The sequence below is a fragment of the Orbicella faveolata genome, unplaced genomic scaffold (assembly GCF_042242905.1).
Source record: "Orbicella faveolata isolate gen_17 unplaced genomic scaffold, um_ofav_v1 contig_34, whole genome shotgun sequence".
Lineage (NCBI taxonomy): Eukaryota > Metazoa > Cnidaria > Anthozoa > Scleractinia > Merulinidae > Orbicella > Orbicella faveolata.
Window position 1 is genome coordinate 7,366,958 of NW_028301563.1, and position 14,543 is coordinate 7,381,500.

At 44.0% G+C, this 14,543-nt stretch overlaps 1 protein-coding gene and 1 long non-coding RNA gene across 2 annotated transcripts in view; both read right to left on the reverse strand.

The window, feature by feature from the left end:
* LOC149104480 (uncharacterized) overlaps positions 1–14,543 on the reverse strand; it is a 193,773-nt gene that overhangs the window by 137,565 nt on the left and 41,665 nt on the right. The window lies entirely within an intron of this gene.
* On the reverse strand, positions 1,755–3,486 carry LOC149104495 (uncharacterized). The gene has a single exon (XM_089270901.1). It carries the CDS (start codon positions 2,960–2,962, stop codon positions 1,955–1,957), a length of 1,008 nt encoding a protein of 335 aa, XP_089127027.1. The 5' UTR covers positions 2,963–3,486; the 3' UTR covers positions 1,755–1,954.

The window sequence follows — 14,543 nt, forward strand, 5'->3', positions numbered from 1 at the left end:
TCGAACGCACAATGTCCGACAACAAGCTTGTCAAGACCGTCATTGACGCCGCAACTCTCACGGAATTAGCCGCTGGCATCGGCTGGGCCGCAAAAAAGGTTGTGAAAGAGAATTTCACTTCTGATCGCAGCAACAGCTTTATGAATTACGCGAAGTTCACGGCCGTCATGGCGGGCAGCATTGCGCTCAAAAAGTACCTCGAGGACCAGAAAATCCTCCCCAACAGCGTTTGAAAAAACATTCTCATAATAATACCAATGGCGAATTCTTATTTCACCATCAAAGCCCTCACAACGGTTGCGCTGTTGTTTTTTGCATACAAGATAACCCGTCATACCGCTGATGCCATAAATTTTGTTTGGTCGGTTCAGATTTGCACCCATGAAGACTCCGATTTTGAGGATCTTGATACTGAGGAATTTCCATTACCGGAGAAATGTCCTCCACCTCTTCCCTACGAACCCCCACCCCCGCCATACGAGAATAATTAAAAATAGATTTTACAACATATACAATGGCGAGCATCGCGATCATGATTGGTGGAGCTGTGTTGAACGCCACGCCTTTTATCGGTGGCAATTATCTGGCGAGGGCGCTTGGTGGGGGCGGCAAAGCCGCGCTTGAAGAAAAAAAGCGCCACGACAAAGCTCTCGAGGCGTACCAAGCCGCTTACGCCAAATACACGCTAGACCGAACACAAATTCTCGTCTGGATTGCGAATAACGCGCAAACAAAATAGCAGGCCAAGCAGAATTTCACAAACACCGACTACGCCTTCAAACTCTACAACCAGGCGCATCCTAACGAACAGATGGCACACCCTAAGGAGCCCAAGTTCTCAGATTTCTGTCAGCCAAGCGAGCAGCAGAAAAAGAGTGAACTCGCGTTCGTGGGCGCCGGCGCTCTCGCTCTGGGCTACGCAGCCTTCCGGTTCCTTTAAACTTTTTTACGCCCTACTTATATGGACGCCAAACTCGCGAAGATTTACTACGGCCCCGGGGGCTATTGGAAAGGAATCGCCGCGATCAAAAAATTAGCCGAAGCCGCCAAGGTACCTGAAGAAACCGCAAAAAAAGTGGCTCATCAGGCAAGCTCTCTGGCAGATATTCCTACCCACGCCGAAGCGAATTCCTCGACCGAAATTCAACGTTCCCACGCCCAACAAGGTCCATCAGGCGGACCTTCTTTTTCTGCCGCACGACAAGCTCCCCCGTGGGCGCAAAGTTTTCAAATACGCGCTGACTGTTGTCGACGTGGCCAGGCGCTACAAAGAGGCCGAACCCCTGACTTCGAAAAATTCTGATGAGGTCGCCCTGGCCTTTCATAAGATTTACAAGCGCTCGCCTCTGGAATGGCCTGAAATGCTGCAGGTCGACCCTGGGCGCGAATTCATGGGCGCTGTCACAAAAGAGATGGACAAACACAAAACGTATATCCGGCGCGGGCGCGTTGACATTCACCGCGACCAGGCCATTGTTGAACGTTTCAACCGCACTCTGGCGGAGCGCTTGTTCGAGCACCATTACGCCGTGGAAATGCTTCTCCCTGAGGGCAAGCGGTCGACTGCCTAGGTCAAAAGACTTCCTGAAGTTGTTTCGGCTTTGAACAACGAGGTCGCAAGCCTTATCGGCAAGAAACCGGCCGTTGCTATCAAAGAAAAATCTGTTTATGCTCGGCCATCGACACCTTACTCGAGGCCTGTTGGAAAACTCGAAAAAATCCTCCCCTCTCTTGTCCAAGTTCGTTATCTCTACCAGACCGGCGAGCTTGAAGGGGCCGTGAAAAGAGCCACGGATCCAATCTGGTCTTTGAAAGTTTTCGGCATTGAAAGATCTTTTTCCAAACCGGATCAACCCGTTCTCTAATATCTGCGTGACGGGCCCAAGCGCGGCTTCGTGCGTGAAGAGCTGCTGGTTGTTCCTCCGAACACTACTCTTCCTCCGGCTGACGTGAACTAGATGTGATGTTCGATTGGTTCGGTGTGTATCCCGTCGGGCAGCACCCACCGCTTGTCGTAATAAGGAGTCAGCCCCAGCTTCTGCTGCTCGTAAGTGACCACCTGCCCGCCCCGCATCCTGAAACCTCTGTTGGTCGCCATATCCTTACTGCCTTCCAAAGCTTCCTCGAACCGCTGCCACGTGATCTCGTTCTGCTTCTTTGACATCCCCTTCGTGCTGAACTTCTTTTTTTCGCCCTCTCCTTCGTCGACATAATAACACTTCGAGCAGAGCGCGATCATCCGGCTGCCCTCGCACTCAAGCTTGAAGAGATCTGGGGTGAGGCCGCTCCACTTGTCCCAAGAAAGCCACTGATTTTTTTCCGCCTCGAATTCTTGCTCCAGCTCTGGCCGGACGACGTCCTCGAGCCGCTCGCCCGAGATCGCCATGTAGTTGCTGTCCGTGTCCATTTGGATCAGCTCGAAATCTCTTCTGTCGACGTACCTGTCGAGAAAGTCGTAGTAGAATTCCAGCATCCGCAGCTTCGCCAGCTGGTAGACGGCGATACCGATCTGGAACAGCCGCCTTATCGTGATCCGGGGCTTGCGGCTTTCCAGTTCGTAGGCCTCCCCGGTCTCGTCGAGGTCTTCGAAATACGCACTCCGCAGCGCTCTGTCGACAACCTTCTCGTCTTTCGTGTATATCACGTTCGTTTGCCGCTCCAGAGCTTCTATCAGTTTCCCGTAAGCGCTGTTTCCGAGCAGTTTGAACACTTCGGCGAGCAGCGCCTTGCTTCTGTCCACGTCTCCTGTCCGGCGCGCCTCCGTCACCTGCTCCACGAACCAGGTGAAGATCTTGCCCGGTTCGTAGTCGATTGTTTTGGAAACCTTCGTGATAACCGCCCCATGGTTCACGTACCATCGCAGCAGAGGGGCGTACACCAGCATCCGTTCTGCGGACAGAGCGCCTACAAGCTTTCTCCTGTCTCCGCGCCGTGTGCCCGTTCTCGCCAAGTACTCTTTCATGTGTTCCGGCACAGCTTCGGCGGGAACCCTTTTGTTGTAAAAGAAACATCACGAGCCAGAGATAACCGGAAGCTCAAAAATTCGCCAGGTCCGGTTGCTATGGGGTGATGTCATTTATCTGTTAGGTTGCTGTCATCGCAAGACTTTTGCGGTTCTATTGTGGTTAGCGATAATTGCTTTCAGTGAGAGTAATTGTGTACAAAAGTAACCTGGTTATTTTCAGATATGATCTGGCCACATAATTGATATTTTATAATAAATTTTCATAACACGGGAATATTGCGCGGTCATATATATAAAAAAAAGACTTCGACTTCGAATGAACCCATCATCGGTCGTTGAAAACGGACACAAAACGAGATGTGCCTCTGAGTTAGAAGATATGGTGTCTCTCTGACGCATTTGTGCGAAATTGAGCCAGTTTCCAATCGAATTTGCCTTGAGGAGTTAAAGAAGGCGCGTGGGTTTTCTTTTCACGGGAAGGGAAACAAAGGAGCTGCCCTGACTATACATTTGGATTGGTTTTCGCTCGAACCATAAAACAGGTGTTGAAACCAAACGAAACCGCCAGCCACGATTGATTTATACATGAATTCATTCACCCAAAAACGACGGAGAGAACCAGAAAGTGTTTTCAGGTTGCGCTGCCCGTGACCAACCTCCCAGAGCATCGAATCAAGACAACAGCTTCAAAACTCAACAAGTCAAACGCACCAAGTTAAGTCTTCCGATTAATATTTTATTTGTATCATAACTTACACCCATTGTCATGCTTTTAGATTGAATGGGGACTAGATAGCTACTAAAATGTTAAATCACTATTTTCATTCGTGGGTTAGACCCTAAACTGAAGTCCATGGTACACCAGTTTTCTGAAAGACGAATCCAGATATATAGTAAAATCACCATGTAGCCACATATTATAAATCCGCTCTGGTTTTCCCACGCAAACGTCCTCGCAGTATTTCTACGTTACCGAGTGCCACAGGATATTTTACAAAAGCCACATAATTTTTCAGTAATGCGTGACACTATAGGAAACAAAAACAACAACAAAATCGTCCTTTTTCCCTCGCTCGTTCATATCACACCAACATGTTACTTATCCTTTTCTGGTTCATCCAGGCTGAAGTCCATGTAATACAGTTGCTGCGTGCTTCGGGATATGTAACAAAATCGTCATAGTTATTTTTCCGTCGTGCATGACATTATAGAAACATGTTACATATCCTTTTCTGGTTCACCCAGGCTGAAGTCCATGCAATACAGTTGCTGAGTGCTTCGGGATATGTAACAAAATCGCCATAGTTATTTTTCCGTCGTGCGTGAAATTATAGGAACATGTTACATATCCTTTCTGGTTCATCCAGGCTGAAGTCCATGCAATACCGTTGCTGAGTGCTTCTGGATATGTAACAAAATCGGCACAATTATTTTTCCGTTGTGCGTGACATTACAGGAACATGTTACATATCCTTTCTGGTTCATCCAGGCTGAAGTCCATGCAATAAAGTTGCTGAGTGCTTCGGGATATGTAACAAAATCGTCATAGCTATTTTTTCCGTCGTGCGTGACATTATAGGAACATGTTACATATCCTTTCTGGTTCATCCAGGCTGAAGTCCATGCAATACAGTTGCTGAGTGCTTCGGGATATGTAACAAAATCGTGATAGTGATTTTTCCGTCATGCTGTTTCCAGAATCGCTCGGCATTTCTCGTAAAGAATTACATCATGTACGCGAGATTTCTATCGCTCTTGAGAACTTTGACATAATTTTTGAGATAATTTCCTGACTGCCCATAACATTAACTGATTTTGAAAGTGTCGGTGCACATGATCTTCGAATTCGAATACTAGAAAATTCAGATTATTTTTGGAATCGCTAAGCAACAAACATGTAGATAGAGAATACCCTAAACAGGTTTCAATTAGGCTTTCCGCGGAAAATCTGAGAACATTTCTGACTCTCGGACATTTCTGGGCTGCCGGGCATAGTCACTTCGCTTACTGAATAACAGTGATAACTGAGATTAGCGAAAACGTTTCATCTATACATGCTCCGTAGCTTTACAACAGTAAGAAATGTATCAAAAAGTCTAAGTTTTAAACTGGCGTTTGCGCCCCAACCTAGAAAACACATTGTTTCAACGTTATTGTTTCTTTTAATTCAAATTCTTTCACGTCAGTCGCGCGATTTCCTGAATCGCCGACTAGTAAAATGTTTTGTATCTTTCTGACACGATGGAATTGTCTTACAGTAAATATAATTTCACACTTTAGGATTATGACACATTCGTGCAAAACTTGACGCATTTTGTGGAACATAAACGATCACCGACAGGGATATGATTACACTGGAATGTTGTAAGCCACTGGATATCCCGTGGAGATGTAGGACTAAAAGTTCTACATCTCCACGGGATCCCAGGTCTGTTTTTTGGTTGCTAAGAACGTCTGACTCGTTATGGGCACATCTCCTCGAACATTGGCCGCAAACGCTCTGGGATCTCTATGCGGACTTCGGCGAAGCCGAACCACTCCCCGGCTTTCAACCGGCGAATCAGAACTTCAGCCGCTTTCGCTTGGCGGTCATCGTCGTAGTGTACGACCTTCTCCTTCCGGCAAGGCATTTCTCTGAGCATGATCGAGAGATAGAGAGCGCTGGCGTAGAAACCGAGAATCTTTTTGCAAAGACGCGTTTCTTCGAACTGATGAGACCTTATCCTCGTGACACCGGCCTCGTGCCGTCTTGTGAAAACCAGGTTCGGTCCGCCAACAACCGCCCCTTTGAGCATCTCGTAAGCCTCTTTGCTTGGGCTGTAAAGGTCAGCGCCGCGCTCGATTGCCCCTCGGAGCAAATAATGTAAACTCACCCCTGGCAGGCTCACCGCGTCTTTCAGAATGTCGATTCCTCTCTCGGTGTAGAAGCTTTTCATCTTTTCCAGCGCCTCGAGGGCGGAAGCGACATCAAGATTGTTGTAATAGCGCAGCCAGTCTGCGAAGATCCGCATCCCCTTTTCTTTGAACAGCCGCTTGCACTCCTCCCACTCCTTCCGCGTGAGAACGTATCCGCCCTTCAGCTTCGAATACCAGGCCTCGTATTCTGGGAGCCCAGGGAAATCGAGCTTTTCGGGCGCGTCGAACCATTCGTAAGGGAACCAGGATTTCTCGGACTCACTTCCGTAGGCTTTCACCCATTTCGCGTAGCTCGTGCCCGGGCCCAGATAGTTGATGATATCGAGGAAACGGGCCCCCCAGGTGAGCAGGAACATGGTTTTGTTCCCCTTCTTGGCCACTTTGACTTTTTTTGATACTTCGGCGAGAGTGCTGACGAGGTGGTTTTTGATCAGTTTCAGGTCGTACGAACCTGAGTTCAAGCCCACGACAGGGTTTTGGTTGCACCATTCATTAATTTTTTGCTGCTGGTCTTTTGTCAGCAGGTGCATGTCTTCTGGCACAAACTCCGCTCTCACCTGGTCCTGGATGTTTTTCTCGCGTCTCTCCAGCTCTTTCAGGAACTTGCTGACCATTTCCACGGGGTTTCTTTCGCAGATGTGGGTGGGCTCTCTTTCAAGAGTGTCCCCGACGCTCACGGAGATCGGCACGTGCACGTTTTCTATCGTTAACGCCCCTGTTGGCTCTTTCCCATAGTTTTTGTCGCCATACGCCTCGAAATCGTACAAGATCGCGTGCTGGTAAGTTTTAGTTTGCTTCCTCGGGAGTTCCCCCTTAAGAGGCCCAACTTCGCAAGACCAAGCCTCGATTACTTTGTAGCCTCTCTTTCGCAGAAATGCGGTACGGTTCACTGTGGCTTGGTACAGTTGTTCGGCTGTTTTACCGTTTGTTATGACCTCCTGTCGGTTAGGATAACATTTGGGCATCCGTGGAAGGGGCAGCCGTGGTATTGTAATACCGTCCTCGTTTCGTGGTGGTACCCGTCGACAAGAGAAGACTTCATTTTCCCGCCTTCTCGAGGAAGCCATCTCTCGCCCCCGTGCCCGCACATCGGGTGGTGGATGTGTATCCCCCGTCGCTTCGCTTCCCGTTCCAGCCACAGAATCGCTTGTTTCGATTCTGAGCCTTTTGGGTACATCACCTTCTCGAAAGCTGTCTGTGGCGCTTCAACTTTTGTCCCCGGGCAAAAGATTAGCGTTTTTGCCGCGCTGCAGGTTTGGTGATGCCGTTGTAGATGACAAGCTTGTGTGAACCTCTGCCCGCAATGCGTGCATGCATAGGTTTTTGCCAGCTTTGCGATATCTTTTATCAAGAAAGCATGGCCTTCGTAGACACCTATCGTCAAAATCTTTTTGAGTTTGGGGTTCGGGTTTATTCTGAGGTGCCAAACCACTTCTCGGTTTTCCAGACGCTCAGGCTCGTCGACACGAATTCCAAGCCAAGATGCGACGTGTAAGCCCTCATTCAGATGGGCTTCGACCTTTTCCAACTCATCAAGAGAAGTTTTTGCAAAATTTTCTGGAATAGTCTTGAGTTTGTAGAAACTCTTGGCGAGACTTCGTGCTTCTTTTGTGCAACGGTCTGTGCGCGCCCCTCGGTACACAGCGATGCACCGCCATAGACACAGGTTGTCGTTATACACGTCCAAAGATACCATTGCCCGGCTATGGGCAAGGTTGCGCAGCCAGTCAGGCAAAGGCCCTGTTCCCACCAACGGCTTCCTATCAAGCACAACCTTCAGGTCTACGTTGAAAAAGGCTTCGAACACCCACTTCGTGTTGGGCCTGTCGGTTTTTTCATTGTCGAGACGCAGTTCTTCCTCCCGGTTAAGCCATTTTTCCACGTCTTCCAGTTTGTCAAACCACTGTGAGCCCTTGGGGTTAGAGTAGTACACGATCACAGTTCCATCCTCAATGTTGCGCAAATGATACGCGAAAACGTGCCTCAGATAAAACGACGTGCTTACTCTTTCACGAATCCTCGACATAAAGTCTGGTGTTAGGTTTCTCCCTAGACGTTTGATAAAGCGCCAGCAAATGAAACGCCAGCCTGTCGTCTCTTCTTTCGCTTCTTTCTATGCGTCATCGAACAGATCCAGAATCTCCTTCTGGTAGTCTGTCACTGTTCGGGTTTTCCGCGCAGGGAAGGGGTTGTACTCCCTCAGAAGCGCTTGCGCTTTTCTCTGCTTTCTTTGGCGTGGAGGAGGTCTTGGCTGGTAAGACTTCGGAAGAAGTGGCTTTTGCAGATGCGCCTGCGTTTCTTGAGAAATTGGTTCATCCAGCACGTTCTGGACAACCTTTCTTACCGCTGGCGCGTTTTCTGCAAGAAGTTGATCGAAATAACGCAATACCGCGGGGTCTATTTTTGCGAGTTCTTCTTCCAGTCTTTCTTGGTTGTTAGAAGTCATAGTTCCTTGTGTTATAACCCAAGGTTTCATTTCTCTAACTGATGAGTTTCTTTCAGCTCGAGTAAAGCAAGTTCAAAAATTTTTTTTGCTTTTTTCTCGCTTGCGGATAAGACGTTTTAGCGCGTTACCAGCGTAGGGCTTGCAGAGACGATAGTCGCACAGAAGACCGACTCCGCAAACTTTTCAAGGCTCTGGCATTTTCATTCCTTTTTCAGCTGGTAGTTGTGCTGCCCGCAATACGCCCCGTAACAACGCTTTCCGCAGCTTTCTTTCCGGCCCCGCATCAGCCACCCGCACTTGTTTGGCGCTCGAGTCATCCCGGCTCGGGCGGTATAACAACGGGCTCGCTTGTTTCTAATATGGGGCCCTCGCTGTTGTAAGTAGTATATAGGGGATTAACCAAATACTGTTTCAAAGAGGGAGCCGAATTTCCCCGTTTCGCAGCCCCCAGGCTCAACCGGCCCGAGCTTGTGAGGGCCGGACTTGATGGTGGGGGCTGCGATAAGGTGAAATAAAGCTCCCTCTGCGAAACGGTATTTGGTTAATCCCCTATATACTACTCATGCGAAACTCCGCCTGTTATGCAGCCTTGGGGAAAATTTTCAAAATTGGATTCTCATCGATAAGATCTAGGAACTGTCTTCAAACGGTTGACACTATCCCAAAACAAAACAAAAAAAAACAAACAAACAAACAAACACTCTGTTGAAATAAAACCCTTCCGCCGGTAACTAGTAAGAGTGATTTCGAGAACTTTCTAACTTTGCTGAGGTCATGCGAAAACGAACTATACAGATTGTGATTTTTATGAAGTGTGGTTGCATTTACTATTTTATTCTTTTTTGGCTCTGAAAAAGTATGATTTAACTTACCAAAAGGAACGCAAAACCTGTGTGTATTAACTAAAGATCATTACTATGAACGTGTAATCATGTATTTATGATTATTTATTGATACCATTTTATGACTGTGACATAACTCCGTTGTGGTTGGCTGATGGTAGACCAATTTAACGTTACTTTTAATATACACTGTAAAGCAAATTTATTAACGCGCCTGCGTTAACTTTCACAATCATAATAAACGGGTAATTATATTAAAGCTCGAGCAATTAAGGATTCGCGATGGTTGAAAGTACTTTCAAATTGCACTGGCCTAAAAAGAGAATTTTCAAATATCTCTGGTGGTGTAACTCCTTTTAAATCAAAAATTACACTCGTTTTCATCCGATTACTTATACTTATTATTCATATTTTTCTTTATTTCAACATTGTTGAAGATATTTTTCGTTATTTCAACATTGTTGTTGTTTTTAGCACATACAGTATTAGACAAAAGTAGTGCCAACGGTAATCGTCGATTATTAACGTATATTTATTTTTTCAGCTGACATATGTAAGAACTACAAAACGCTGACAGATGCAGAAAGAAAATATGACTACGAAACAAAAGAGCCAAAATGTGACAACACACTGAATGGTTGGTATCGCTTCCAAGGAGCTGCAGGCACAAAAATGGTGACCACATGTCCACAGACGGGCAGATGCGATGCAGACAGCCCTATCTGGTTAAGTGGTGGTCATCCTACAGTGGCTGAGGGTACAGTCACAAGAAAAGTCTGCATTAATATGTATGGGGACTGTACTTGTGAAGAATCAGTCAACATTAGAGTAAAGAACTGCGGCTCCTACTATATCTACAACTTATTTCACCCAGGGAAGTGTAATGCCCGTTACTGTAGCACTGACTAATCCAGTAACAAATGACTTTAGGGTGAAACCGATATTGACGGCTTTTTCGTGACGTGATTGCTATCGGTTTGCTTTCGTTGCTCTTCCTTTCACCATTTGAAAACTGCGACTACTAGAAAGACACTCGATAAATAAGCAAACGGAGGGAAAAAAAGCATATAATTTACATATTATAACTTGTTTGAAGACAAGAGATTATCAAGGTAAGAGAGTGAATCCCCCATATAGGCCTTCTACCCAAGGTAATCTCTCTTAAGTTATTTTTATACATGGTACCCAGTTCTTCCGCGGATGTTACTCTCGCGTTGCGTGGATGTTTTCATGATCGAAAGTGCAGGCAGACGCTCGCTGCTCAAGTAGCAAAATGCAGTTTAAGCAGCAACGGCAACAACGCCAAAGACAACGTCAATTTAAAAAAACGACTTAATATTCAACCTACGAATCTCGCTAGAATTTAGATTCATTTAGATTGTGTATACTGTCAGAAATATCCCAAATAGAATATGTAAGAGAGCTTCAAATTTCGAAAGAGAAATTTTAAGGTTCTGTCCTCGTGTACCGGTTCACAAGAACCGATACAAAAGACCCAACAATGTACAACAGCTAACCAAAGGTTCGCAAAGAAAGGAGTACAATGGTTATTCCTTCTGTGCACCGGTACACCATAACACACAATTTTAAAAATTAGCCGTCGTATGGTTCATGCACGTTCTCTCGAATATGCAGAATGTGGCTATTTCACCTTGTTGTTTTGTGACCATTTGTAAACAACGGCAAAGAAATGAACAAAGAATTATAACGCACGCTTACACAGCCATTGTACTCGTTGCCGTTACCGTTGAAGTCTGCCGGCGTAATTAAACTTCCTAAAACTGAGTAAACGGCAAAATAATGAACAGCCAAACGAACACAAAACAAACGAAAGCCCGACTGAACAAAGAAGGGGCTGAGAGCGCAGAAGACATCTCTGGTATGAAACGAAACCAAAACATAAAGCCGGAATGATGTTCCCGCCATTTCGTCTTAGGTAGTTTCGAGAAAGTCACTTCGGCTGTCTAGTGGATTACTTGGGTAAAAGGCCTATATGGGAGATTCACTCTCTTACCTTAATAATCTCTTGTTGTGTAAAGAGATGTCCTAGAAGCATGTTTTTGACTTGAAATGTCGCGAAGTAATTTGCAACTGCTCCAGATAATGCTAACTTGTCGACATTAGAACGTGAACGACGTTTTCGTACACCGTAGATCGGTGCTGTAAATTATTTTCAATTCAGCTATATTCAGCAGGCTATCTAATTGTTCGACGGTTAGGTCTGGCACCACTAAATGGAAAATAAAGATAGAGAAACTCCGGCTGGTTCAGAACTTCGTCGCTCGTATTTGAGGAAGGACGATCACATTTCAAATATCAGTCAAAGATCTCGTGAGCTAATCATCATGTACAAAGATCTACAAATGCCTAACATTCCTGTCCGTGAAACGCTTGAATGAGTTTGGCCGTGAGATGAAAAATTCTCCATTATTCAGCTTGCTCAAAAAGACGGTGAAAACCCGGTTTTTATGATATACATAGAATTGTCCTAAATCATATTGTATAATTTTCAACCTGGATTTTTAATTAAATTTCATAAATTTTATATTAATATAAATTAATTCTGAAAAACCCACCAGGGAGAAACTGATAAATAGTACAGGGTTGTATTGTAAGTGGAGGGTCATACAGGCTCCATATTGCAAATCACATACCTAAATCACTCTCGACAGACTACTCTAGCCATTCGGAGGACTCGCGTCTCAAAAACACGTAGAGTAGCTATAGAGTAGTGAAATCACGAACATCGGTTAATAATTCAAGTTCTTCACGGGTCACGCAAAACCTTCAGGTCACGTAGTACGAAGAACAATTTCTTAAATTCACGTTTCACGAAAAAGTGAAATCAGCTAATCACGCATCATGAGGATACCCCTGTACGACCCTCTAAGTGCACAACTGGTGGCACAGATAGTTGTTAGTTGTTTGTTTGCTTGTTTGTTTGTTTGTTTTACTAGTTTGTTCCGTGTTTATGTACATGGTGGCAATACTCTTTCTTCGTGTGTGCTTCTTCGCTTGTTTGTTTTTGTTCGTTTACTTGTTTTCATGTCTCTCTCTTTACTTTCATTGTTTCTTCTATAGATTGCTTTTCTTTTTCGTTTGTTTCGTTTTTTGACAAAGTTGTTTTTCTTTTTGGTTTTGTTGTTTTATTGTCTGTGTGTTAGTTTGCAGTCGTACATGTTCGTCCTTCTTTCATTCATTCCTCGTTTCCTTTTTTCTGCTTGATTTAATTCGTGTGGTTTATCTCGTGTAACCATGGTTACCAAGAGTTTTTTAAAAGGTGATTTTTGTCCCTAACTCTATCATATATTTATTAGCTAATTTTAGATAATGAATGGTATTTGTGCTATAGTGTTAGAAACTTAGAAAGAAAAAACAGTAAAAAGACAGGAATTTAAGTTATTTTAAGAGTCTTCATAGTGTATATTGGGGAGTACCTATGTAGGAGGACACTGCGGACAACAAATGAACGGAGTTTAAAAGCTAAGTTAACAGTGCGCGCTCTAAGTTTTGTATCTTTTTCACTGTCGACAGACTCGCAGCGGAAACAATATAAAAGTTGACGCATTTTGTAGTTTTGTTAAGGTGTACCGCTGACCAGCAAAGTGCTGTATCACGCTCCAAAAAACGTATTTCCGCGGTGCCATGTAGGAGAGGGTGGGTAGGGGATAAAAGAGTATCGTCCACTTTAGTTCAGGCTAAATTATTAAAAAGGATGGATTTGTTTACTTCTATGAAGTGCTTGATTGCAATGATAATTCAGTTTACAATAGCTTAAAAATGAATAGTGTTTACTTCCGTGTAGCAGTTTATGGAAATAAGACTTCTTAATATTCATAGAATGATCTGATGAGGAATTGCTATTTAAGCATTTCTTTTGTTTAAGCTGATTTCTTCACGGGTAGCTCAAACTAAGCACGCGAGCGTCACTACCACTTAATGAAATATTTGACTATAGTTCGACTCTTACACCTGTTATTAAAAAAAAAAAAACATAAAATTAAAAGATAATTAAATTTACTATTGTAAAGTGCCATAGACAATAGTGGAGTAAAGTGCTCTCGGGAGATTTTTTCTTTTAATCTCAATCTCCTTATAATAATAAGTAGTCATGACCTATAATATTTTAAGAGATCTTATGAAAAATACCCCTGGCGCTTCAAAATGTACAAAACTGGTAATAAAATGCTATCTTAAAACTGGTGATATTGTCTTTTTGTACCCTTTCTGAGATATAACCTATTATGCCACGAAGAAAAACACAACTTTTTCACCAATGATTGGGAATTTTTGTGATACCATCATTTTGACAAGTGGCATTATTTATCTGTCAAAGTTTAACTGTTTGAGACTGTTAAAGCCACTTTAGAGAGAATATTACATGTGTGTAATATCAGGATACAAAAAAAAAAAAAAAATACATTCATGATATTAAGAAATCGTGAAATTCCTTAATTACAAACTGATTATTTTAAACATAGGAGTACGGGCTTAAGGGGGGAGGGGTTCGGTAGCCAAGCACCCCGCCACCACCCCTCTGTTTTGGAAATTGTAAATTAAAACCTTTCAAGAAAAACGATGACTCAGGCAACAGCACTTGGGAGAAGAAATTCTAAAATAGTGCGGTGGGCGTGCCAGTGGTCTTTCAGACTCCCGGCAGAGAACCCTCTTTTTCTTTGTTTTCAAGGTTTCCAGGCTTGTTGGCTACTTTCTCTGAAATTTGCCTTGCCAAAAAAAGCCTCAGATAATATGAGGAACCTGTGATATTCTTCTGCTTTCGAAAAGATACTATTTGCTCAAATGTGTATCGTGGAGATGCACGATAAGGATATTATTTATATTCCCAAATTCCATCAACAAAACAATGACTAAAGAATCACAGTTTACAAAGACCAAGCCTTCAGTTTTTTCGGTGGCTCTAAAAGGGCCATTTTGGGTTCTCCACGAAAAACCGGAACAAAGGAACGAAGGAACGATAAATTTAAACAATAAATTTGAACGTCACTTAACTGAAGATGAACGAAGCGACAAGTTTCCGTACAAGCAACCAGCTGTTCAAAATAAAATGCATGCTAAAAATTGTAATCTGCGTTTGCCTTTAAATAAGAACCGCCAATTAGCACACGTATTTCTAACGCGGCTTTCGGTTGACAGAACACTCAATTGTAATATACAGAACATTTCAACGAGTCTAAAATTACTAACTTCTTGCCTTTCAGTCATTTACAAGAGTGATCAAAATCTAATTTATTCTCAAGACATCCATGCAATGGCGCATAAAACGGTGATGCGAATGAAAAGAATCGTCAGATGGGCGATATTATTTTGATATAACACCAGAATTTCAAAACCAGCATATTATAAAATGCTAGAA